Below are 27,067 nucleotides of genomic sequence, written 5' to 3'. Positions count from 1 at the left end.
TTGCACTGGTCAACAATTTTTCAAAAGTTGTCTGCTTCAGAGATTAAATTGGCTGTTTGTTATGAAATTTGATGTGTTGAATTCAAATATGACAATTAAAATAGCTGATTGGCTACGACTTCCAAGATATTTAAGATTTTACATTTTATACTTCTGTACATTGTGTAGATAGTAACCTTTTAAGTATAAATTGTAAACCTAGGTCTCTTCATGCGTTTATGGTTGATTTACATGATATTTCACCTGTTCTCTTTATGTAACACTAGAAAATCAGCAAAAAGCTTCCATAAATAAAATCTGCAGTTGTGGTCAGAAGTTTACATTCAGTGACATGAATGTCATCTTGGATATGAATGTCATGGCAATATTTGGGCTTTCAGTAATTTCTTTGAACTGTTCTTTTTTTGTGGCAGAATGATTGGACAGCATACATATTTAATAAAAAAAACGCATGAGAATTTGGTGCACAAGTTTTAATTTTCTTTGGGTTTTATGAAATCAACACAGGGTCAAAATTATACATGCAGGGTAAAAAATATACATACGCTCACTTAGATTATTAATTCAGAGGTGCTAAAACTTCCAAAATATCTTTTTTCTTGCCAAGGCCGAGGTTTCTTAACTTCCTTTTAGGGCTCATGATTGACTACAGCTGGTAGCTTCTCTGTGCCTTCATAAAAAGGGTTTGTTTACAGCACTCATTGGATTGACCAACACACGATACAATGGGAAAGTCCAAGGAGCTCAGTACAGATCTGAGAAAGAGGATCGCAGATATACACAACTCCGGAATGTCTCTTGGAGCCATTTTGAACAACTGCAAATTCCAAGATCAGTTCAAACAATTGAATGCAAATTATTGTGAGGTGTAGTCACTTTGCCAAGCCACTTTGCTTCAAGAAAACTCAAACTGTCACCCTCAGCTGAAAGGAAATTGGTTTGGATGGTCAGGAACAACCTGGGAACTAGCATGGCACAGCCCTGCCATGAACTGGAAGCTGATGGATCACTGTCTACAGTTCAGCGAGTTTTACATCACCATGGACTAAGAGGCTGCTATCCAAGAAATAACCCCCTGCTTCAAAATTGACACATTCAAGCTTAACTAAAGTGTGAAGCTGACCACACGGACAAAGAAAAGCCTTCTGGAGGAAACCTGTATGGTCAGATGAGAAAAAGGTTGAGTTGTTTGGCCACAATGACCACCATGTACAAAGGGATATTGTACCAACTGGTGGTGGTGGTAGGACCATCATGCTCTGGGGCTGTTTTGCTGCCAGTGGAACTGGTTCATTGCACAAAGTGGATGGAATAATGAAGAAGGAGGACTACCTCAGAATTCTTCAGCTTAAACCATCAGAAACTTGAACATGGCTTGGGAATCACAACAGGACAATGAACCCAAACACGCATCAGAGCTGGTTGTGGAAGATAAAGAAGCTAACATTAAGCTTAAAACAACTCCTGACTTCAACCCTATTGAAAATATATGGACAGTGCCTATAAGTTGAGTCCATGCCAAGAAAAAAATTGTGTTGAATTCTACCATGAAGAGTCGTAAAATATCCAACCAGAATTTTGCCAGAAGCTTGTTCATTGAAAACAAAAATGTTTGGTCAAGGTGAATCTTGCAAAGAGATGTTTTACCCAAATATTAGGTGTGCTGTATGTATATATTTGACCCTGTATGTATAATTTTGACCCTGTGTTGATTTCAGAAAACCCAAAGAAAATGAAAACTTGTGCACCAAATTTTAGTGTTTTTTTATTTATTAAAGATGTATGCTGTACATTCTGCCACAGAAAAAGAACAGTTCAAAGAAATTACTGAAAGCCCAAATATTGCCATGACATTCATGTCACAGGATGTAAACTCCTGACCACAACTGTAGATTTTATTTATATAAGCTTTTTGCTGATTTTCTAGAGAACACCTCGAATGTGCCTGCATCTTCACCAAACTGGACCTCAGGAGGTCCTTCAACATGGTTCGTATCTGGGAAGAAGATAAGTGGAACATCACGTTTAGCACCATCTCTGGGCATTTCGAGTACTGCGTCATGTCATCCGGGCTCTCTTGCATGCCCAGCGTGTTCCAATGTCTCATCAACAACGTACTCAGAAACACGCTTGAACGCTTTGTGATCGCCTATATAGGTAACATTCTCATCATAATAGGTACTATGGATGCATTAATTTTCACATGACCTTGGTTGTATTGTCAATTTCAATCGTGTAGCTTTGTGTAATATTGTAGTAATTAATAGAAAATGTTTCTGTCAAGGGTGGCATGGTGGTGTAGTGGTGAGCACTGTCGCCTCACAGCAAGAAAGTTCTGGGTTCGAGCCCAGTGGCTGTCCAGGGCCTTTTTGTGTAGTTTGCATGTTCTCCCTGTGTCTGCCTCCAAAGACATGTGGTTAGGTTCACATGGGGGCGGCCCTGGGCTGAGGTGCCCTTGAGCAAGGCACCTAACCCCTAACTGCTCCCTGAGCGCTGTAGCATGGCTGCCCACTGCTCTGGGTATGTGTGTGTGTGCTCATTGCTCGTGTGTGTGTATTCACTGCTTCAGACGGGTTAAATGCAGAGGTTAAATTTCACTGTGTACGTGTGACAAATAAAGGCTTCTTGGCTTGGTTCCTGGCTTGGCTCATATAATGCTAACTTCATTTGATTGAGAGTTACTTCCAGACAGTTACTTCCTGTCTGCGTGACCACTCATATTCACTCAAAACAAATTTGATCAGACGAGATTTTTTTTTTTTTTCAGTGAGCTAGCTCTAGTCTCTGGATTTAAAAAAAATATACACAAATTTGTATGAGAAATATGAGCCAGCCTGATCATACCTTCGGCCTCATTTTTATCCTCCACCAAAACTCATGAATAATTGCTATCTTTGCTCAATAAAAACAAGGAATGAAACGTACTTTTCTCCTCGCACCATAATTTTTTTACACTATTTACTTGCAATAACAGTGATTTTGTTTTTCTGCATTAACATTTTTTTTCTACTTTTCCATGGCTTGCATGGGTCGCCCATTCGCGTTCTCCCCTTTGGGCTGACTTACTTTATTATGTTTATTTTTATGTTTATTTCTTTTTTTAATGTTTATTTTGTAACAGTCCAATAAAGTTGGTTAAAAAAAAACCTTTTCCAAGTGATGCCTTCTGTTTTGGGGTTGCAGGACTACTGTTTTGGGGTTGCAGGACTACTGTTTTTACAAGTTGACCAGTAATTTAAAAAGGTAGTCGACGAATGATCTTCTATGTTGCTTGGGCAAAATCTGGATTCGTGTATTACTATTTTTAGGTTGTTTTATTTGTGGAGATAAAAACACATCAAACTTCATTTAAACAGCTACGGACAGGATATAAATGAATTTTCCAGCTTCAGTACTTTTAAGACCAGGCTGTTATTGACAAACGGAAATAAATCAGTGCAACAATCTGCAAAATAATAAATATGTCTATCACGATTAAAGGATTCCACTATTAAAGGGCAAGCCAATGCTTAAAATCCACCTGTATGTGGACGAGTTGGTGACTCATCTGAACTGCTGGTTCTGAAACTGAGAGTGCGCCGCACAGCGTCGAAACTCCTGATATCTTAATGATAGATGGAGGATGGATTGGCCCAGGCACGTGCACACATAGGGCTTTAGGGGTGCTTGAGCCCCTGCCCTTTTTGCCTCTAATTAAATGTTGCCCTTTTAAAATAATAATAATAATAATAATAATAATAATAATAATAATAACACAGTCCTGTTAGAAGTTTAAAACAATGGCGGTACAAAAACTCCACGGCAATCTACCAGTGTTCCTGTAATCCGGGGTGGCTGCGCGCGCTGAGCTGCCACTTCTCTGTCCATTGCTGCTCCGCTCGAGCGCGGCCAGAGAGAGGGGGCACGGCCAGAGCGAGGGGGCGCGCGGACTGAGTGAGAGGGAAGAAGCCGCTGCGCGCGCTGCCACAATGAGAACAGAGGAGATGGACAGTGAGGCAGCTTGAACATGTGAGTTATGGTCTAACAGTTAGCCCTTTCACACTGTACAGTATGTACATGACATTTGGGCGTTTGTAGGGCTACTGACATTTGTGTGAGTAATTTAAGTCTCTGTAGTTTAATAATCTGCTTGTTAACTGACGTGACCTGACCTGTTACTGTTCACAATCGATTGCCTCGGCCGTGCTTCGGTGTACATGCAAGTATCATATATCGGGAAGCTTACATTCTCCTCTTGTATATATAACTAGTCGTCGACCTCTTCCACAATGTGCTCAAATCAAATGTGGGTTATGTTTCAGAAAAAAACAAAAACTAAAGCTTGTGAAAAATGTACTCAGAAGCCTATGCAAAGAAGAGAGGCTCTCTGATCTCCTTCTCCTCTCGATTGAAAAAGACATACCCATAAATCACAATGAGGTAATTAATATCTACAGGGACATGGCCCCCAGAAGGTTACTGCTTTAAGGCCCCTGGAATGTTAGGCTTCTACCTTATGAGAGGAAGGACTGATTTTTTTTTTTTTATCATTTTGTCCATTAGGCTATTTACTTATTTGTTCAAAGTTCAGGTTTCACTGTTCAATGTTAAATCTTTAACAATAAAAAAGCCTAATAATGCACCAGTGTTTTATTGCTTTGCATGTCTTCCAAGCCTATGATAATGTGAGTGACAATTTTGCTGACACAAAAGAAATAGCAATTGCATATCACTTTCACCAACACAGGACACATAGCTAAGTACTTACCTTCCTATTAGTACGTTAATTTTAATTCTACATTTCCATATTTTGGAAAGGACCGGGAAAAAAAATCATGCCCTTGCTGCCCTTTTTCTGACTTTGAGCCCCTGCCCCTCTATAATCCTGTGCACGTCCCTGGATTGGCCTGTTTGAGCTCCCATGCCTGGACTCTGAGTCTGGTTGGAATTCGAGAGTGACTGACACTTCCGAAAGCATGTGATTATGCAATTCATCAATATACCACCAGAGGGAGCCATACCCCAAATTCTCGGACTGTTCTTCTGGCGTCACATTCATTTCCTGTCCATGGGCTACAAAATGCTGGATCACATAATGCCCGTTTTCAAAGCTTCATTTGTGGAAATTCTAAGCTGTTGTTCTTGTTTGCATACCCGTATTTTTTTAATTCGTTTGATTATTTTCACCACTCTTTGGATTTGTCCTTGTTGTTGTTTTTTTTGCATACTTTTTGTGATGTGTGGCCTCTTGGCTTTTCTCATCTCATCTCATTATCTCTAGGCGCTTTATCCTGTTCTACAGGCTCGCAGGCAAGCTGGAGCCTATTCCAGCTGACTACGGGCGAAAGGCGGGGTACACCCTGGACAAGTCGCCAGGTCATCACAGGGCTGACACATAGACACAGACAACCATTCACACTCACATTCACACCTACGGTCAATTTAGAGTCACCAGTTAACCTAACCTGCATGTCTTTGGACTGTGGGGGAAACCGGAGCACCTGGACAAAACCCATACGGACACGGGGAGAACATACAAACTCCGCACAGAAAGGCCCTCGCCGGCCACGGGGCTCGAACCCAGACCTTCTTGCAGTGAGGCGACAGCGCTAACCACTACACCACCGTGCCGCCCACCTCTTGGCTTTTGAATTTTGGAATTGTCCCAGCTTCATATAGTGAAGCTGACTGGAGAATCAATTTCAGCTCGTATTAAATATTTTCAAACTCACAACCAGGGGTGTAACGATCACCCCGCACTCCAGTCACGATTCGATTCACTTCACTTGATCAAACTGGCTTCATGATTCGATTCAAGTGATTCTCTGAATATTTCGAACAAAAATGTTCACAATGGAAACATTATGACTGAAAAGACTCCTTCTTTAGTTCTGAATCATAAACAATGCAAAGCTACGTCTGTTTTTTGTCTGTATAAAATGAAACAACTAAAAAATGGCAACAATTTTAAATTCTAACCAAAATGGATGACAGGTTCAACATGTCTTTAAAATAAATGTCGAAATTCTGCCCCCAAAAAAGAATTGAAATAAAGTAAGTCTCGGACCAAGGTAAACGTTTGAATGACTGAAAAATGAAGTCCATAGCAGCACCTGAGGCATCATTTTAACTGGAAACAGAGCTCCAAAGTCAGCTAAAATGACCGTCTTCCACAGCCTCATTCTGGGGCACTGGAGATCGCAGAAACACAAAGTTGGTGTGATTTGAAAGCTAATTCAGAGCTTGTTTAAATGGTTATAACATGGTTGTGTAACAAGATAATCGATGATGTGCGTCAGTCACTGTGATCTGGAGATATTGGTCATTTGACAAGTGTAAATGAAAGAATGTGTCACATGACCGGCATGCTCTCTCTATATTTTAACAGTATGAGTTGCGCAAGTGGGCGGCATGGTGGTGTAGTGATTAGCGCTGTCGCCTCACAGCAAGAAGGTCCTGGGTTCGAGCCCCGGGGCCGGCGAGGGCCTTTCTGTGTGGAGTTTGCATGTTCTCCCCGTGTCCGCGTGGGTTTCCTCCGGGTGCTCCGGTTTCCCCCACAGTCCAAAGACATGCAGGTTAGGTTAACTGGTGACTCTAAATTGACCGTAGGTGTGAATGTGAGTGTGAATGGTTGTCTGTGTCTATGTGTCAGCCCTGTGATGACCTGGCGACTTGTCCAGGGTGTACCCCGCCTTTCGCTCGTAGTCAGCTGGGATAGGTTCCAGCTTGCCTGCGACCCTGTAGAAGGATAAAGCGGCTAGAGATAATGAGATGAGATGAGTTGCGCAGGTTGGAAGCTTTGGTGTTCAGATGGTACAATTACATTTTATGTAGAATTAATTGACTTTTGATTTCCATGATCACATTTTTGCATCGTGAAACATCGTGTCAAAATGTATCATCACACCCGTATTAATAAAGTCCATTGAGCCGCTATCCTTACTGTCTGTCTCGCTGGTTTCCCCGCACCCTGACTATTTCACACCCCACAGTGGTGACAAGTGCATGTTCTTTGATTGGTTTGTCAGCCTCTCTGATGTTGCAGCAACACCATTTTTTTTTGCCAACATTTTTTTATAGAATAAATTTCAAGAATGCTGTAGCACTGTAGCACAGGCTGTTACAGGCGTCTAATTTAGTTCGTGTTTCTCGTATCAAAATCAGATTTGAAATCTGAAATGCAGCCTGTAATCCATACAAATGAAAATCCTGTCAGCGTCGCTTTACCTAGCAACAATAATTGAACAATTAAGACAACTTGTAGTCTTATTTGATCATATATTAAATGACAGTAAGGCTCTGTGATGTGCGTAATACAGTGTGTACATTTTTCACATTGTTAAGTTTAGTTGCCTGCAATGTTGTAGTCGAGTCACTAAACCTCGAGTCCGAGTCCAGTCTCGAGTCCCCCGTGTTCAAGTCCAAGTCATTAAAAAAAAATTCACAAGACTCCAACCGCACCATTTGACGGTCATTAACATTAGTTTGTTCCTGAACATGACATATGAACAGGTGAATGTGTTTCTCTTTGTCAGAGTGTGAAGTATTCTGTCAGAGACGGTTGGGAGATGGATGTAAGTGCAGAAGGTGTGTTTATTACCACAAGTGAAGACAGGTAAACAACCAAAAATGGCAGGCAAAATTGTAAAACAGTGAAACAGGCGATAGGTCAAGCGAGGCACAAACAGGCTATCGTAGACGAGGCAGAATCAAAGACAAGAAACAGGAAATCCGGGCTCAGGAAAGCAAACAAGGAAATAAGGCTTGGTAATGTGTCAGGAACACCATTCAATACTTCGCAAAGTAAGTTTGTTTTCACAGTTTTTATACAGGTGTGCTGATTGTGCCTTAATCCTGTGTGGGTGCGAGTCGTTTACAGTGCACCCGCCAAGCAGACTCTCACCAGACTCTGTCCAGAGCACGCCCGAGAGTCTTTCCGATGCACCACCAAGGTGCACAGGTGTGAAACTCTTGCACAAAATTAATACAAAAATTAATGTCGATATAAATATCTTATGCCAAATTATTATGGCATGTTACAAAAGATAAAGAAAAGATCAAGTCCTCGTTTCCAATTTACGAGTCCGAATGCAGTTAATGCACGAGTCCGAGTCCAAGTCATCGGTGCTCAAGTCCGAGTCAAGTCACGAGTCCTTAAAATCAGGGCACGAGTCATACTCGAGTACTACAAGCCTGGTTACCTGTTTGGTTGGGCAATACGTCACATCAATGGAACCATAAAAGCAGACAGCATTAGCATAAGAATAACAAATTTTATTCAGTATATAATAATAAATATCTACTTCTCTGGCAACATATTGAGCCTTCCCCAGGTTGAAGAAATTTACTGTGCAAAATGTACACTGCTCACTTGTTTTCTCCATGCATTAAATAAAACAATAAGACCCTGACTCAGATGAAGAAAATATGAATCTAAGGTAAAATATAACAGTATAAGTCCAAGACTTTTCAGATAAAACCTATTTGAATGTTGTTTACACACTGAATAGAGAGGAATGTGTCAGTTTTCCAAAAGTCAATGGACTGAATTTTCTACAAAAAACTTGCAACAGGAAATTAAATTTATTTTGAATGTACCGAAACCACTTGTAACATTCTGTCCATTTCTTTCGGGAAGAAAGCAGGAAGTGGGCAATTGCAGAAATGTGACTTACTTCCTCTTTTTATTTCAAGTGTATTATTTGTGATGTGAAATATGACTGGCAGTTTCACCCCATCTACATTGTTTCCAAGAGCTCACACTGTGTGCATGCATGTGTGTGTGTGTGGGTCTGAGTGTTAAGATCTCCAGCTAGTAAAAAGCTTCAGAGAGAACTGCACTGTGTTTATTTCCCTTCAGTTGGTTTGTGGGCTTCTGGATTTTTTTTTTTTACCTCCTTTCTCTGGACTTACCAAGGGGGAAAAAAATGCAGGACGTCTTTGGGATCCTGTTGATGTTCACAGGAGCTGCATCAGGTAGGTTTCCTCCAGAAGCATGACTTATTTATGCTTAAGAAACTTTTTCTTTTCTTTTTTTAAATGAGGATTTGCCGTCCTGTTCTACAGTCTGTCATGTTTTACTCAGACACACTTTTGCCTGAAGAGTTTTCACAACCTTCATTGTGGCTGTTCATAATTCTGGTTGAAAAACTGAAGTGCTGTCTGAACATTAAAAAAAAAAAAAAGCATTCTTAGTATAACAGGAAATATCAAAAAATAAAAATGTTCTGGCATTCTATAGAATATAGTGTTCTAAAATAATGGGGGGAATGGAATAGATGTCATGCTGGGATCAAAATATCAAGAATAAAAACAAATAATATGTTGAGACAGAAATGTCAGAGAGCTAGAGAGAGAGAGAGAGAGAGAGAGAGAGATATTTTGCTTGGATTTAATCTGTGAAGTAAAATTTAAATTTGACATTCATTATCAGTGAATAGAATCATTGACTAAACATCATTGTTATTACTTTGCTAATGAAGCTTTGCTTTTCCACTGAGTGTTCATATAATTTCACGATAATTGTCGATGGAATCTTTGAACCACACCCCACATTTAATATTCAAAGGCCAGTCCTAAAAATATACAAATTTTCAAACTGAGTAACAGGATGACATATTAGACAGACAGTTCCTTTCCTACCATGCAGACACATGGCATTGATTCATTTTTTTTTAAATTAATTTTACTATATCAATAACTTTCACATTTTGGTGAATTTGCACCCAGGTTTTCATTAAACTGTGATGTTCATTTACTTTAGATCAAATTTGGTCTTCGTTCAAGCAGATTACTCATTATCAACACAACAGGACATATTATTATTTTTGTATTTAAGACTTGTAAAAAATAAAAATAAAAACCCCCTGCATTTTAGCTCTTTTGTAACACTGGAGTGAAGTTTACATCCATCAGAGGAGTGTAATAATAATTTCAGTGTGTCATAATATTAAAGGAATGTTGGTGGATTTTTTTTTCTCCTCTGCAGGTTTGCTGTTTCAGGATCCTGTTGTCTGTAGATTTAATGAGACTAAGCAGTGTTTTGTGGCTCTGGGACAACAACTGCACCTGAAAATACCCCTGGAGGAAAGGCTTCGCCTTCAGTTCATCAGTGAGACATCTGGCGCTCGTTTCATTTTCAGATATAGAAAAGCCGATAGTCTCCCACCAAGACTACTTCTCCCAAGATGGCAGTTTGTTAATGATAATAAAACTCTGATTCTCAGCAGTGTAGAGAGGAACAACTCCGGAAAATACACTTTATTCACCTTTGATGCAAACGGGAATACTAAAGGCGAATATAATCTCCAGCTGATCATTGAAGGTAGGACCTCACAACCTCGCATCACCTCACACAGCACACTCCAACATTTACAAGTTATTTGATAAAATATAGAAAATACAAAACATTCATAATAAATATATAAATAAATATATATGAATAAATATAAATAAATACATACATAAATAAATAAATATATTCTAAAAAAAATCCCCAAACTTCACCACATTAATGGTTATCAGCATTACTTTATGAAACGCATGTTTTAAAATGTTTTGATGATTAATCTTCGTTTGTTGGCCCTTTTCTATTGCATGGTACCGACTCGACTCGACTCGCTTCGCTTTTGGGATCAGCAGTTCGTTTTCCACTCCAGCTTGTTGTCATAGCAACACCGCATAAAATTGCAGTGACGTCATCTTGAACGCAACACAAACAGGAACATCTTTATTATTATTATTATTACTCACATGCATGTTTTTGTGTGCGTGCACAAGAAATGGTGTTCTGTCAAGCTGAAGTTGCAATAATTTGTCACGTTTCGAATGTGCAAACAAGCAAAAAAAAAAGGTGTCAGAAAGCTGTATTTGTCAAACACATCCCTGTGTGTGAGCTGTGACTATAGAAACATAATTTATTCAAATGATTGCATGAACATGAACATATGAAAATCATGCACACCTTCTTCTGACCAATCAGATTTCAGCATTCGATCTCACTGTGGTATCCCACTCTATCGTTTAATATACTCGAGGCACTAAGCCTGCAATTTGATCCACAGTATATCTGAAATTTAATATGCATTTCAGGATCATGTGTTTTATTTCAATTCAATTTTTAAAAGCACAGTTTATTCTATTCACGTCAAGAGAGATAGAAAATTAAGGCTTGTGAGGGAACATGAGTGTAGAATGCAAGTTATAACAGGAACCACATCTGCTCCTGTTTTGCAGATGTTGAAACCCAAAGTACTTTCTTTAAAATGACTTTTAAAGAAAAACAGTGGCAAGCATGTAATTGTCTCAAATTGTTGTAGTATAAGAGGAATAAAACACTTCAGTGCACACTGTTCATGAACGTTTTCGAGGTTCTGTAACAGCAGGTCCTGAAGTCTTTTATTCCTGAAATGAATTAGCTCAGTAAATGAATCTATAAATTCATTCTATGTCCATGTTAAACATCAACAATCAAACAGACCAGTCAGAGAACCAATAGGAACAGGGGAACAGGGAACCCAGGGCTCTGACCTCCAATATTAATACATGCGTGATATCGTAAAGTACACAAGCTCACAAGATGAAATGAGACAAAGCATCAAGATTCATTGGAAGCAATGACTGGAAGGAAAGTAGGAATGGGGGGGAAGCAGTGCTTTTTCATGATATTCATTTCATTTCTGTAATCTGTATTCTGCAGCTAAAGTGTCTTCAGTAAAAGTGTCCTGCAGCTGCTTGGCAACTGAAGTCATGAAAGTGGATTGTTCTGCTGATGGAGACAACCTCCGCTTCACCTGGACTTCTGATTCAAACACATTCCTTCAACTGAAGAACGAGAACAGGAGTTTTGAACTGGTTAAAGACGATCATGGAAATGTCACCTGCCATGTAGAAAATCATGTCAGCCGTGAAACCGATACCACTGAACTCTGCTCATGTCCTGGTGAGTCTGTCTTTTCTCAAGAATAATTTCAAGAGCAGTAACAACAACGATGAATTAACTCTGTTCAGGGTCACGACTCATGCTTTCTGAGAGAAAAAAAAAATTCCTTGATCATTTGCAGAGGAGATGATCTCAGCAAACCCTCTCAATTAAAATCTTAATCTAACTCATCCACTTCACATCATAATGTATGTCTATGCATGCACATGTATGCACTTCATCCAAAAGGTAACGTCGAGCTGAGCAGTTTTAAAGGACTGAAGGCTTTGCTGATGGGACTGGGGGGTTTGGCAGACTGAAAGTCTTGTGTGTGTGTGTATATATATATATATATATATATATATATATATATATATATCGTTATTCTATCCACATTCACTGGATATGAGCAATCGTGTGCTCTGATAGGCTACTCTACTACTAGGTTGTCAGCTCATATCCTGTGAGTAGAGAAAAACAAAATGGTGGAGCATGTTGCTGAACCAACCGAGCATCAAAAAAAAAAACCTCAACTCAAAAGCAAAACCCCAAAAAATAAAAAAAAAGCAACAAAATATGGAATGAAATTATTTAATGGTAAGAACGTATCTTTTTTTAATTTTTCAAGAATTATTATTTTTGCATTTTTCACAAATCGATCCTGTCATTTCGCTGGTTTGTTCACATTCTAAGCGGAAATGATTTCGTCGGACATTTTGTATAAAGGTTTTATTTATCAAATTTGCAAAAAAAACCCCTCCTCTTTTTAATTTTTCCGACATCTCTAATACCTACAAATTGACCTACTCCCATGTGTTACACCCCGAATAGATATATAACTATGAACTTTAGCCCATTTGTTTCGATACACAATTTGTGAGATGTAATTTGGAACTTTATCAGTCCAGCAGTTCCACTGATATATGTGCTGTGTGGTGCTGGTACAAGTGTATAACATCCTGCAGTGTAACTGGGATACTTTCTGATCACTTTTTTGGACATATCTATCTTGCTAGTAGCTGTTGGCTGGATATTTCGTAATCCAGCACTGACGTTGTGGTGTCCGAAACCTCCAGCAGCACTGCTGCGCATGACACACTCCTACCAGCACCACAGTCATACACCGTCATGTGAGTATCACTGCTCTGCTGAGAACGATCCATCACCCAAATAATATCTGGTCAGTTGTGTGATGGAATACAGAAGGGCTGAGAGACCAAGTGTTCTGGGTGGTACGGTGACCTGATAAAACAGATCATGCATGTAGATACAACAAAGAGTGAGGCCCAAAAGTCTGAGTCAAAATTGAAAACAAAAAAGTTTTCGAATTGTGAAATATTTCAAATAAAAGAAAGCAAATGTTTGAGATCTTGAATATTCAAGATACTCCACGATTTCTAGATCCCTATTTAAATGTAATTCCTAAAAAACTCTGAAATTCATCTAAATGTTTCAAAGATTCTCTTTCCCACTCAAAGTTATTGTCAGTAATATAACTTGCAATTAAAATGCTTGAATTAAATTCAAAAAGAATGCAAAATACAAACATTTCCACTCATGGTCTCAGACTTTTGGATTCAACTGTTGGAGCATTTAATACGGTAGTCTTGCAATTCACTGGACATGTTGATACTGTATATTAGTGTCTGGTTTTTATGTTGAGCTTGTCTTTAGAGTATGTGCAAGTGATACTTCATTGATGCGCTCTTGCAGAGCCCACAACTCCAACTACAACTTCAACAATGATGACCAGTACAAGAACCCCAACAACGCCAAGCTTTGGTATGAATTCCACAGTAAGCACCACAGAGACTAACATCCCCAGTCAGGCTCAATCCACGACCCCCCCAAGTTCCAATAGTAACCAATGGTTGCTCAGTAAGTAAATAGATAAGGACATGGATACGCAAAGTCATGCATTGCTAAATCAAAGAGGCTCAACATGTGCCTGCTTTTATCAAAAACAACTGTGTGTATCGATAATACAATCAAGTATACATCCGACTGAAAATTTGATTTGTACCATAATCACTAACATCATCGTTGTTGTTATGTCCAGGCCTGAATTTCTTAAATTTCTCTTCACTCATTCAAAACTAACTCCACCTTTCACAGCTGATTTTTTTTTCTCCTTTCAATCTTCTTGTAGAGTACATTCTGATTATCCTGACCTCGGTTTGCATGATTCTCATCATGGTAGTCATCTTGGCATTGTACAAGTACAAGAAGAAACAAAACCAGAAGAACAAAGGAGGTCAGAAGATTGCAATTGTCCAATCTAGCAGCAGTGATGCATCAAGTCTTCGAGAAACAAGTCATGAGTTTCAGTTAACGTTCACATCACCGTTTCTAGATACTCTTGGGCATCCCTGAAGAAAATCCCTGAAGAGCAGCAGTTTCTGAAATCCTTAACAACAAGCATGCCATGTTTTTGAGATCACATTTTTTCCCAACAATTTTGATATCTTGATGTGAACGTTAACTCAAGCCCTTGACCTGCATCTACATGATTTTATACGTTGTCCTGCTTTTCTACAGCTCGATGGAGTTTAATCAATGTGTGCGTGTGTTTTGTTGGCAGGCACTTCTCAGGATGGCAGGGAGCTTGTGTATGCACAGGTCAGCCATTTACCCACAAACAGGAGAGAACCAAGATCCAGGACATGTAAGACGATAACAATCTTTATTAATGTATGCCCTGCATTAATCCAAACACTTTTTTCATGGATTTAATACACTTTTGTACATTAAAAAAAAAAAAAGAATTGGGATAATATACCAGTATGGAAGCATACGACAGGAAGGCAACCTGAAAAGCGAATCGAGTTAACGTTATAAGTAATTAAACCCTTTGCCCTGCTGGTACACTGTGAAATAGGATTTAATCATGAAGAGTATTTCATGGTCTTGGTTGTGCTAAAATATCCAAGTCTGATGAGATCTTTTACATGTGAGCTCATGTCATGTTTTCCATATCAATGTAAAAGTTTTCTTGGATGAACTGCAGATTAAAAAGGAGTTTAATAGCACAAATTCATAAAAGTGCAATAGATGATTGAAGATGATCGAAGCTTGCTTTGGACATCTGAGTGTAACTAATTAAGGAAGTAATGTGTTAAGTGCATGTGGCTTCAGTCCCAGAAGAAGTGGATCGGTTTAACTTTATATCCATTTTGACTAAATTTTGCACCAGTCTAGCATCAGAAGACCTTCGATCTAACTTTTTTTCATGACAAAAACCTTATGATGGACTCAATCCTTCTTTATACAAATAAGACATTACAATTACATTAGCAAATGTATTCTTTGGAGAAGCCATGGGAAGCCATCATCATTAACTGGGGAAGTCATGGCCTAAAGGTTAGAGAAGCAGATTTGGGACCAAAAGGTCACTGGTTTGATTGGCTGAAGTACCCTTGAGCAAGGCACTTAACCCCCAACTGCCCCCCGGGCTGCGCACTGCTGTTGTACATTGCTCTGGATAAGAGCGTCTGCTCAATTCCTGTAATATAATGTAAGAAGCACCTTTGTTGCCATTAAGTGATTTGTCACCTTATCAGTACATGTGTTCCTGTCATCTTGCCCTTCTTGAAAACTGGAATATTATTTGGACTGGAGGATGATGTGTATCACAGTCCCTGCTAATACATACTCCAGCAATATAATCCCGAGATGATTGCATTACATGGCATTTAGCAGACGCTCTTATCCAGAGCGATGTACAATGAGTGCAAAAGTCAGGGACACGAAGTACTGAACTTCTAGACAAGAAAATTCTACTGCCAACTGAACAAGTGACAGAATAATACTTAGTGTAATATTCTATTGAAGTACCAACAATCAGTAAACAGCCAAGGAAACAAACCGATCATATAAAGTCCAAATAGAGAGAGAACTCAAATGGCTAACCTCAGGCTAGACAGTACACAGCCTGGGTTGGTCGAGACCGAAGCAGGGGAGAGGTGCAGCCTAAAAAGATGTGAGTCTTCAGTCTGCGCTTGAAGGTGGTCAGGAAGTTGGCAGTTCTGACCTCAATGGAAAGGTCATTCCACCAATGGGGAGCCAGGACAGACAGCAGTCTTGAGCAGGCTGGGCAGGAGCGGAGAGGAGGAGGGGCCAATAATGATTCATGACATAATGCCTGTGATGGGGTTTAAAAGGAGTTTTGTAGCTTTCACACTTTTCCACAATAGTCCAGAGACAACGAGAGACTCAAAACAATGTTTGACATTGGCCTAGAAAAAAATAAAAAGAATAATAATAATCAGAAGAAGAAGAAGAAGAATGATGATGATAATGATGATGACAATAATTAACCAACTTCATGAGGTAGTCACCTGGAATGCTTTTTAATTAACAGCTGTGTCTCATCCAAAGGTAATTAGTGGATGAGTTTCTTGCCTTCTTCATGCATCTGGCATCAAATAGTAAATAATAAAAATACAGTAAATAGCCCTATTCAACTGGCACGGTGGTGTAGTGGTTAGCGCCGTCGCCTCACAGCAAGAAGGTCCGGGTTCGAGCCCCGTGGCTGGCAAGGGCCTTTCTGTGCGGAGTTTGCATGTTCCCCCCGTGTCCGCGTGGGTTTCCTCCGGGTGCTCCGGTTTCCCCCACAGTCCAAAGACATGCAGGTTAAGTTAACTGGTGACTCTAAATTGACCGTAGGTGTGAATGTGAGTGTGAATGGTTGTCTGTCTATGTGTCAGCCCTGTGATGACCTGGCAACTTGTCCAGGGTGTACCCCTCCTTTTGCCCGTAGTCAGCTGGGATAGGCTCCAACTTGCCTGCGACCCTGTAGAACAGGATAAAGCGGCTAGAGATAATGAGATGAGATGAGATGAGCCCTATTCAACACCACAACTGTAGTCATCCATATTATGTCAAGAACCGAACAACTCAGTGAAGAGAAACGACATCCATCATTCCTTGAGCACATGAAGTGTATTTTAATTAATAAACATATCTGAGTGTATATAAGAGACATTTAGAAATGTTGATGGCAATTATTCAGGAAAATATTCAGGACCAAGCTTCCTTAATACTTTTCAGCAGGCATGTCCAGTTTTATCCAGAAAAAGCCAGTGTAGGTGCATGTTTTCATTCCAATCAAGTCGGATCAAATGTGATTCAGTTTAATCAGTTGATCTTTCGTGAGACTGAAAGAAAGTGGGTGAATGAAAACCTACACCCACGCTGGTTCTTTCCAGATATGATTAGACACCCAATCTTCTGTACAACAGATAGGGGAGAGTGGGGTAAGATGAGCCACTTTTTACATTTTTCATCATAACTACATGTTAAAGCCATTTTTGCTTCCAGTCTACACACCATACCAAATTTCAAAGTGTACTGTTACTATCTGAGCAAAACATAATTGATAAGCTCTTATGGTTAGAGTGATATTACCTCTTGAAAAAAAAATGTCAAGTGGCTCAACTTACCCCATGCACGGGGTAAGATGAGCCACTGTGTGGGGTAAATTGAGCCAACACAAAACATGTTAGGTTAACAAAGTAAACAACTTTTATTATTAGAAATGCAATCAATGAATCAAGTCAAGTCAATCAAGTGGGGGATAGGGCCGTTGCACAGAGAAGGGGAGATGAAGAGAGAGGTGATAGAACGAGATGGGATAGGGAGGGATAGATAGATGGATAGAGAGAGATATATGCGTAGATAGATAGAAAGAAGGATGGTTAGAGAGGGAATGAGAGATATACTATATTATAGAAATTACTAAAACAGTAGAACAGTGCCAAAAGAATCTTATTTCTTTCAGTAGGTTAAAACATTGCTAAAACATGCAGCAATCATTCCATCAATCATTCAATCATTTCATCATTATTCAATGTTCCAAGCGTTCAAATGGCAAGGGAACACCATTTGCCTCTCCCTCCGTGCTGTCCCACCAACAGTAAAGGGGCGGGGCAATTTTTTCACAATATCCTGTCTTGACAGGACAGCCTTATCTTTCTCTTTGAAGACAAAGGTTGGCTTTCTTGCAGAGCCATGGCATGACCGGCTTCTTTTGAGAAATCTTGCCTCTATTTCGAAGACATCCAATTTGATTATCTGGCCAATGAAGAAATGCACTTTCTTCTTCCCCGTGTATTTTGCCACAACATAATCCCCCACATCTAACAACTGGTCTTCCTCATCTGATGTCATATATATATATATATATATATATATATATATATATATATATATATATATATATATATATATATGTGTTGTTGTCATATATGACCAGTAAATGTGAAAACTTAAGTGTCATCCATATTGGGTAAGCTCAGCCACCAATGGGGTAAGTTGAGCCAGTGGCTCAACTTGCCCCACATCTAATGGTTCATCTTACCCCATGGCCACCATTTTGTAGAAAAATGCTAATAAAGGGGATTAGGCTAATCAAAATTATTTTTATTAGCATTCATATCATAGCTTAGAAAGCCACTAACTTAACCCTAATGTGTCTAAATATTATTCTACTTTTGTCTTCTCTAAATCATCTTCACTGTGGACAAACATGGAATTGACTTAGAAAGCACAAAAACACATTTTTATAAATATGTCCCTCACCTAGTTTGACATGTGGTGCTCCTCTCCACAAGTGTAAGTAAATGGTCCCGGCCCCTTTGAATGTGGTCACATGGTCACATTTGTTTACTGTTTCTTAGAAACAAGGGGTGGCTCATCTTACCCCCTGGCTCATCTTACCCCGCTCTCCCCTACTGTCAATCAATAAATTGAAAAAAAAAAAACACACACACACACAAAACCATGATCATGACAGGAATTTTGAGCATTAATTTTTTTTTTGTGGTCCAGCTGGAGCTCAGGATGATGAAACGGAGTATGCCATGGTGGTTCCTCAAAACAACAGGAGGAAGCAGCAGAAGAAGACAGAGGACGAGGTGCAGTACGGCGAGCTGGTGTTCAACACTGCTGCCAAAAACAAGCGCAAGACTCCCAAAGAGCAAGACGATTGTGTGTACTCACAGGTCCAGCATTGTCGGTGATGGACACACACACACACACACACACTGTGCTTGTCTCAGTGTGTCACAGATTTATTCTATTTTTTTCCCCACAGCATCAAACTGAAGATCTTAATATCTTTTTAAAAATATGTATTTTGCAAAATCATACTGAGAGAGGAAGTAGCTACTGGAGACATTCCACCCTTGCACACTTATCTCTTCCCCAAAATAAAACTTCACTTATTATGAAGTGAAAAGATTAAGTTGGATAAAATAGCGACTAGTTTTGTTCGCTCAAAAAACCCTGTGTTGAGTGCTGGGTTCAGAGTGAGGCATTACTACTTTTTTTTTTTTCACACCAAAGGCAAACTCCTTTGAGAAAAAAAAAAATCCAACCCAACATTCAAACAAGTAACTGTTTCAGCAGATTCAATAGTTGGTCACACCATTGCTGATTTATCATGCAAATTCTGTGCACTTGTATCTGCACTCATTTCCACATTAGACTCCAGAAGAGCTGAAAATATACCAAACCCAATCTTAAGATTAAGACGAGAGAGAACTGTTTCATGACAAGATATCAATGCCAGTGATGGGGTTTATAAATTAAATATAATTTAATTAACCCTTACAATGATCATTGGTTCTGCAAGAAAATGATATCTTCATAAATATATTTGATATTTAGAAATAAATGCTCAAAATAGACAATGTTCTCATTCATTCTCATTATCTCTAGCCGCTTTATCCTGTCCTGCAGGGTCGCAGGCAAGCTGGAGCCTATCCCAGCTGACTACGGGCGAAAGGCGGGGTACACCCTGGACAAGTCGCCAGGTCATCACAGGGCTGACACATAGACACAGACAACCATTCACACTCACATTCACACCTACGGTCAATTTAGAGTCACCAGTTAACCTAACCTGCATGTCTTTGGACTGTGGGGGAAACCGGAGCACCCGGAGGAAACCCACGCGGACACGGGGAGAACATGCAAACTCCTCACAGAAAGGCCCTCGCCGGCCACGGGGCTCGAACCCGGACCTTCTTGCTGTGAGGCGACAGCGCTAACCACTACACCACCGTGCCGCCCCATAGGCAATATTTTATCCACAAATTTATTTAGATAATTTAAATTTTGAAATGAATAAATATCTCGAGAAATGGCTTGAATAACCTGAATTTGTTTTATCATGATCACATGGGTCAGGAATAAGAAATTTGGAGTTGTGCTGTTCGAGGAAAATACAGCACTGTCCGCACTAAGTTCAATGACTTTTTCTTGAAGCTAATCAGAAAAAAAAACCAAATGCAGCATATCGTGTTCCAACGAAACCTGAACGCATCCTCCATTTTTGGAATTTACCACAAAAAAAATTAAACCTTCCAGCTTTACCTCAGATTGTTACAAAGCGTCGACACTGGAGACTCATGAAACGATATGTTTCTCTTTGTAAATACCATGTTATTTTTTTTTATCTATTTAATATTATCCTTAGATTATATGGAGTGCATACAAACCTCTGTGAATGAATGAGCTCGTTATTAGTCTGGCCGTATGAATAGATGAGATCAACCTTGCAGCTGTAATTACGGTCAGAGCTGCTGGGAGAGCAAGTTAACTTTGGAAAAAAACTCCTTCTGACAAATCAGAAGTGAGAATTCTCCAGCAGAGTAGAGTATTCGACAGATAATGAGAAATATTTCAGAAATTTGCTGGTACTGAAAATATTTTCACTTGCTGTGAGACTTGCAGGGTAAATGGACACTGACTTTTTTTTTTTCCTGAGCTTTGTGTTTTTATTTGATGAATTTCTTGATTGATTTTTTTTTTTTCCTGTTTGGATCAAAATGACTCAATTCAAATTGTAACCAAAACTTGCTTTTACGTCTTCAGTGTTTGAGACATGAACAAGAAACTTTTTTTGGAATAGTTTGACCCCAGAGAGTAACGAGGCAAAAGTAAAAACAGAAAAAGAAAATAAAGGCAGAGTAGTACTGGAGTAGTGTATCTCTCTCTCTGTCTTTCTCTCTCTTGCTCTCTGTCTGTCTGTCTGCCTGTGTGTATCTCTCTCTGTCTCTGTCTGTCTCTTGCTCTCTGTCTGTCTGTGTCTATCTGTCTCTGTTTCTCTCTCTTTCTCTGTCTGTCTGTGTGGCTCTCTGTCTGTCTCTTGCTCTCTGTCTGTCTGTTTCTCTCTCTCTCTCTCTCTCTCTCTCTCTCCTTCTGTTTCACATGCTTCAGCAAGAAAAAAAGGGAAGTCTGAACTGCTCCATTTTTCTAACCACCATTTCTGCTTCACTGGCACGTCTTCATTAAATCTGCCACCTGAAATCTGTGGTCACATTCTGGATACAAGAACTGTGAGACTGGTCCAGGAGGTTATTTTTGACTGTTTGAAAATGCTACATAGATCAAATCAATGATTTTTCAGCTTTTGATGCAAAAAACATTGGTGGTTCAGTGGTGTTGATTTAAATTATTGTCTTTTACTGTGTGTTTCTTTCAAAGTTTTGATAGTTTGATTTGTAATCTTGTATTTATTACAGGTTCTTTTATTATTTACTGTTTTTTTTTTCACAACTTATCCATGAACTGCTGTTCACACTGGAACTCTGAACTCGAGCTCGCTTATAATTTCTTTGGGCCATGCTAGTACAAGAAAGTGATCAGTGACAGGGTAGAGTGGTATGGCTCGAGATTTTTGATGAGCATTGATGATTTTTCCATAGTGCTGCATCCAAAAGTGTTTTATTTCTCTTGTGTTGCAGCAAATTGTCATTTATTACAATTTTTAAATGTACTCATGAACATGTTTTCCTTATTTATTTAATTTTTAAATCCATTTATAATTTTCAGGTTTGTTCATGATCTTGTTGCACTCTGTCTGATCTATGTACTGTACTCCATGTTTTTGAGTAGAGATGAGAATTGTTTGGCCAACAGGGTCTCACACCCTCCTCCTTTCCCATCACCCTGCTCACCAGCAGCTAAACACAGAATCATGATACTTGAACACATAGAAACAGTCAAAAACAGTGTCATGCCTCATCTTCTAACAGACTTGCGGCAACAAAATAATTAATTTGCTTAGACTGATTGAAAATGGAAGAAGTTGGATTCTATGACGTGAGCAGAATATACCATACTGTGTGAAAGGGTTTAGAGACCACAGCCTTTCCTGCTCAGGTACAAGATCTTTGCCACCGATCTGAATTTTAGAAGGATGTTACTCATTACTTGTTTCCGTCATGGGCTGTGCAGTAATCTTGGGGTGGGGGTTAAAATTAGCCCCTTATCTGACCTTCAATCTAACAGTTGTTGATTTCGAGAAGTCCAGATCATCTTAGGCAGAAAATACTTCGCTGATTATACTTTGCTACACATGTAGTATTATTTTGGGAGGATTTATACTTGACTTAACCATTATGGAAAATGAACACCAGTACTCTTACTTAACTGCATCTCTTCAATACAAAACAACAACATTATACTTGTGTTTTTATTTCGACCTTCATTGTACTTGTTGCAAATCTCTGCTTCTTTCATCCAGCCAGTGATCATATGGCCTTGCATACATTTTGTTTGCATTTTATTCACCTTTCAGTTGAAAGCATCCAATCAATTTCATTGATTTGGAGAAGATGATTCAATATTTTGTCCTTTTGTTACATTTGTGGCTGGACACGTGGACTTGTAACTGAGTGAGGCTTTCATCAATGAACAAAAAGAGTATAATAATAATAATAATAATAATAATAATGTAATGAAAAAAGAATATGAAACCAAAACATGGTTTTAGTTGCTTCCCTATTCTCAATTCCACCCAGTTTGAAAATACTGGTGTAACACTGGTGTAAGACAGTTTGGATTCACACGTCGATTTAAAAGAAAGGAATTCATGATACTGATGATCAAAAAAGGGGAGAAAAGGACAGACAGTTCGTGTGTGGAAAAAAAATATACCGTATTTTCAAACTTGTAAGTACACTCACTGGCCAGTTTATTAGGAACACCCATCCACCTGCGGTTTGATGCATTCTCTAATCAGCCAATTCCTTGATGGCGGCACAATGCATCAAATCACACAGATACAAATCAAGAGCTTCAGCTCATTCATGTTCACAATGTTCAAACATCAGAATGGGAAACATTGTGATCTCAAAGTGTGACTTTCTCTCACTGTGGCATGGGTGTTGGTTTGAGCCAGATGAGAATGAGGTTAGCCCTGTGATGACCTGGCGACTTGTCCAGGGTGTACCCCGCCTTTCGCCCGTAGTCAGCTGGGATAGGCTCCAGCTTGCCTCCGACCCTGTAGAACAGGATAAAGCGGCTAGAGATAATGAGATGAGATGAGATGAGATGAGAATGAGGTTTAAGTATTTCAGAAACTGCTGATCTCCTGGGGTTTTCACACACAACAGTCTCTCGAGTTTACACAAAATGTTGCGAAAAAAAAAACTGAGTGAGCAACGACAGTTCTGTGGATGGAAACAAATGTCTTGTTGATCAAAGAGGTCAGAGGAAATGGCCAGATTGAGCAGTTCGAGCTTTTTTGCCAGGATGTATATAGTAACTCAGAGTAACTCTTTACAACCGTGGTGAGCAGAAAAGCATCTCGGCATGCAACAGAAAACAGACAACCACATTGGATTCCACTCCTGCAGCAAAGAACACGAATCTCATCTCATTATCTCTAGCCGCTTTATCCTTCTACAGGGTCGCAGGCAAGCTGGAGCCTATCCCAGCTGACTACGGGCGAAAGGCGGGGTACACCCTGGACAAGTCGCCAGGTCATCACAGGGCTGACACATAGACACAGACAACCATTCACACTCACATTCACACCTACGGTCAATTTAGAGTCACCAGTTAACCTAACCTGCATGTCTTTGGACTGTGGGGGAAACCGGAGCACCCGGAGGAAACCCACACAGACACGGGGAGAACATGCAAACTCCACACAGAAAGGCCCTCGCCGGACCCGGGGTTCAAACCCAGGACCTTCTTGCTGTGAGGCGACAGCGCTAACCACTACACCACCGTGCCGCCCAAGAACACGAATCTGAGAATCAAAAACAAGTTCCTATTGAAGTGACCAGTGAGTTTAGGTGAAAATAGGCTCACAAGATGATTTGCCCAGAATTGTTAAAATTGTCGTTTCTCCTGAATTAACAGGAATCCATGAAATTCTGAGCCAAACTGGTTCCATATCAATCAGACACTGCAAAATTGCATTATATATGATGGGATATATCGGATTGTAGAATAAAACTTATTGAATTGTTGCCTTAAGAATCAAAATCATTGCAAGTCTGAGGTTTAAACCCTTTTTACATTACATTGGCAGGATCTTTCCTGCTGTTGAGATCAGAGTCAGGCAATTCAATGTGTGTGTGTGTGTGTGTGTGTGTGTGTGTGTGTGTGTTTTAATCTGTTAATGTGCATGTCCACATGGATGTATGATATTTCACATTGCTAATTTCAAACTTGTAGCTTTGTATGATATGGTTGTTGATGGAAAACATTTCTGTAACTCTGCAGAGCTTCTGTTCTGATATGTTTACTCTTGAATAAAGCAGTGTTGTGGTACAGGAGAGGAGCTGGGGTGATTTACATGCTCTGGAAAACTAAAAGAGAATAAACACTCGCACACATTTTGATGCAAACAAGGTCATGCAGACCTGCTGCCACCGACACATTTATCACATGTGGGAGACGCAATTATTAGAAAGATGTGATGCTGGGGGTGGGGGGAGGGTTGTAGTCTCATAGCACTTATTATTATTATTATTTTTTACTTGGAACAAATAGATATCTTTCAGCCCAGGTACATCTCACCTTAACTTCTCCTGATTCGTCTATTGGCCGGAACTGTAAACCATAAAGAGAACACACATCCACGTGTAGCTTCTTTGAATGAAGTAAAAATAATCCCAATGTGGCAAGTGAAATGCCTGCATTCTAATCATATAATTTAATCTATGTATCATGAGTAGTTGGTTCATTCAGTTCATAGAAATCTCATAGGGTTTTTTTTAATCCGCGCTATTTTTTCATCCTGGTTTTAACACATTGCTCATGAGTCATGATGCAACTCACAGCACTTTGCACTCATTTGTAATGCCCTTTCTTCTTATTCAAGATAAAACACCATAATATCTGAAAACCCAGAAAAAGGAGTTCATTTTTAGTGCTTGACAAAACACTTAAAATGTTCCATGGTGCTCATGGTTGCTTATTAATCCTTAGTTGGTTCTATATTTTGGTACCATTATTGGTATGAACAAGTAGAAAACCGGCCCTGTGATGACCTGGCGACTTGTCCAGGGTGTACCCCGCCTTTCGCCCGTAGTCAGCTGGGATAGGCTCCAGCTTGCCTGCGACCCTGTAGAACAAGATAAAGCGGCTAGAGATAATGAGATGAGATGAGAAGTAGAAAACCACACTGGTGTTAAAAAAAAGTGCAATTGATGCATCTGGTTCAAGAAAATGCACGCAAGCTTGTCAGAGTCATCAGTGTATCCTGGTGGTGTTGACACATTTTCAAAACAAAACTAATGAATATAACTTGCTTGCAAGCCAGAGGAAGTGGTTGAGATCGGGTAAAAGTCTCGTTTAAAAAAAAATCCTCATAAGTTGCTTTCAGGGTTTTTTTCCCCAGAAAACACATTTTTTCGAAATGGCATGTTGCAATGCATTGCAAAATTTCCTCAGCTCTTTGATTACAAAGCCAACTTTCAGAAAAAGTAAATATATCTATGGTTTTGTATGTAGAACATGTGTGGACGTTTGACATGTGTTCAAAATTCGATGAAAAAAATTCCTTTTTTCAAGAACATCACGGAAAATACTCAGGGATCAGAGGAGGAAAAGAGACAGAAAATACAAATACAAACGTTTTCAGGTCATTATGAACAGACACTTGTCAGGCAGGAGAGATGGTTGCAGATGCAGGTGAAAACAGGGGCGCAGATAGGATTTTTGAACTGGGGGGGACTGAGCTGTCAGCAAATGATTCCATTTTGTGTGTGTATATATATATCATCTCATCTCATTATCTCTAGCCGCTTTATCCTTCTACAGGGTCGCAGGCAAGCTGGAGCCTATCCCAGCTGACTACGGGCGAAAGGCGGGGTACACCCTGGACAAGTCGCCAGGTCATCACAGGGCTGACACATAGACACAGACAACCATTCACACTCACATTCACACCTACGCTCAATTTAGAGTCACCAGTTAACCTAACCTGCATGTCTTTGGACTGTGGGGGAAACCGGAGCACCCGGAGGAAACCCACGCGGACACGGGGAGAACATGCAAACTCCGCACAGAAAGGCCCTCGCCGGCCCCGGGGCTCGAACCCAGGACCTTCTTGCTGTGAGGCGACAGCGCTAACCACTACACCACCGTGCCGCCCATATATATATATATATATATATATATATATATATATATATATAAAAAATATACTACCATTCAAAAGTTTGGGGTCACTTTGTCACTTTGAAATGTCCTTATTTTTGAAAGAAAAGCACTGTTCTTTTCAATGAAGATCACTTTAAACTAATCAGAAATACACTCTATACATTGCTAATGTGGTAAATGACTATTCTAGCTGCAAATGTCTGTTTTTTGGTGCAATATCTACATAGGTGTATAGAGGCCCATTTCCAGCAACTATCACTCCAGTGTTCTAATGGTACAATGTGTTTGCTCATTGCCTCAGAAGGCTAATGGATGATTAGAAAACCCTTGTACAATCATGTTAGCACAGCTGAAAACAGTTGAGCTCTTTAGAGAAGCTATAAAACTGACCTTTCTTTGAGCAGATTGAGTTTCTGGAGCATCACATTTGTGGGGTCGATTAAATGCTCAAAATGGCCAGAAAAATGTCTTGACTATATTTTCTATTCATTTTACAACTTATGGTGGTAAATAAAAGTGTGACTTTTCATGGAAAACACAAAATTGTCTGGGTGACCCCAAACTTTTGAACAGTAGTATGTATACATGTTATTTCACCTCCCTCACTGCCATCACCAGGAACTACCTGGAGGCCAGGACAATGATAACATTTTAACATAGCCTATGGAAATCCAAAGTTTACACATTATCATCACGCACAGAAATTGCAAAACTGCAAAACTAGTTTTAAAACCGCCAAGTTCCAACTGTTAAACATAGCGA

At 39.6% G+C, this 27,067-nt stretch overlaps 1 protein-coding gene across 3 annotated transcripts; it reads left to right on the top strand.

The window, feature by feature from the left end:
* The first annotated feature begins 8,717 nt into the window (after nucleotides 1–8,717).
* LOC132868360 (uncharacterized) lies at nucleotides 8,718–19,728 on the top strand. Of its 3 annotated transcripts, none has more exons than XM_060901193.1 (7): nucleotides 8,718–8,955; nucleotides 9,968–10,303; nucleotides 11,678–11,920; nucleotides 13,613–13,681; nucleotides 14,049–14,153; nucleotides 14,481–14,564; nucleotides 18,728–19,728. In XM_060901193.1, the coding sequence occupies exons 1-7, from the start codon at nucleotides 8,907–8,909 to the stop codon at nucleotides 18,916–18,918; spliced, it is 1,077 nt and encodes a 358-aa protein (XP_060757176.1). In that variant the 5' UTR covers nucleotides 8,718–8,906; the 3' UTR covers nucleotides 18,919–19,728. The 3 variants fall into 3 exon arrangements, with proteins under 3 accessions (XP_060757176.1, XP_060757175.1, XP_060757177.1); XM_060901192.1 differs by having other exon boundaries at nucleotides 13,613–13,777; XM_060901194.1 differs by lacking the exon at nucleotides 13,613–13,681.
* The last annotated feature ends 7,339 nt before the right edge of the window (nucleotides 19,729–27,067 follow it).

The sequence above is a fragment of the Neoarius graeffei genome, chromosome 20, assembly GCF_027579695.1.
Source record: "Neoarius graeffei isolate fNeoGra1 chromosome 20, fNeoGra1.pri, whole genome shotgun sequence".
Taxonomy (NCBI): domain Eukaryota; kingdom Metazoa; phylum Chordata; class Actinopteri; order Siluriformes; family Ariidae; genus Neoarius; species Neoarius graeffei.
The sequence above is the reverse complement of the archived record's forward strand: the minus strand, read 5'-3'. Positions and strand labels throughout refer to the sequence as shown.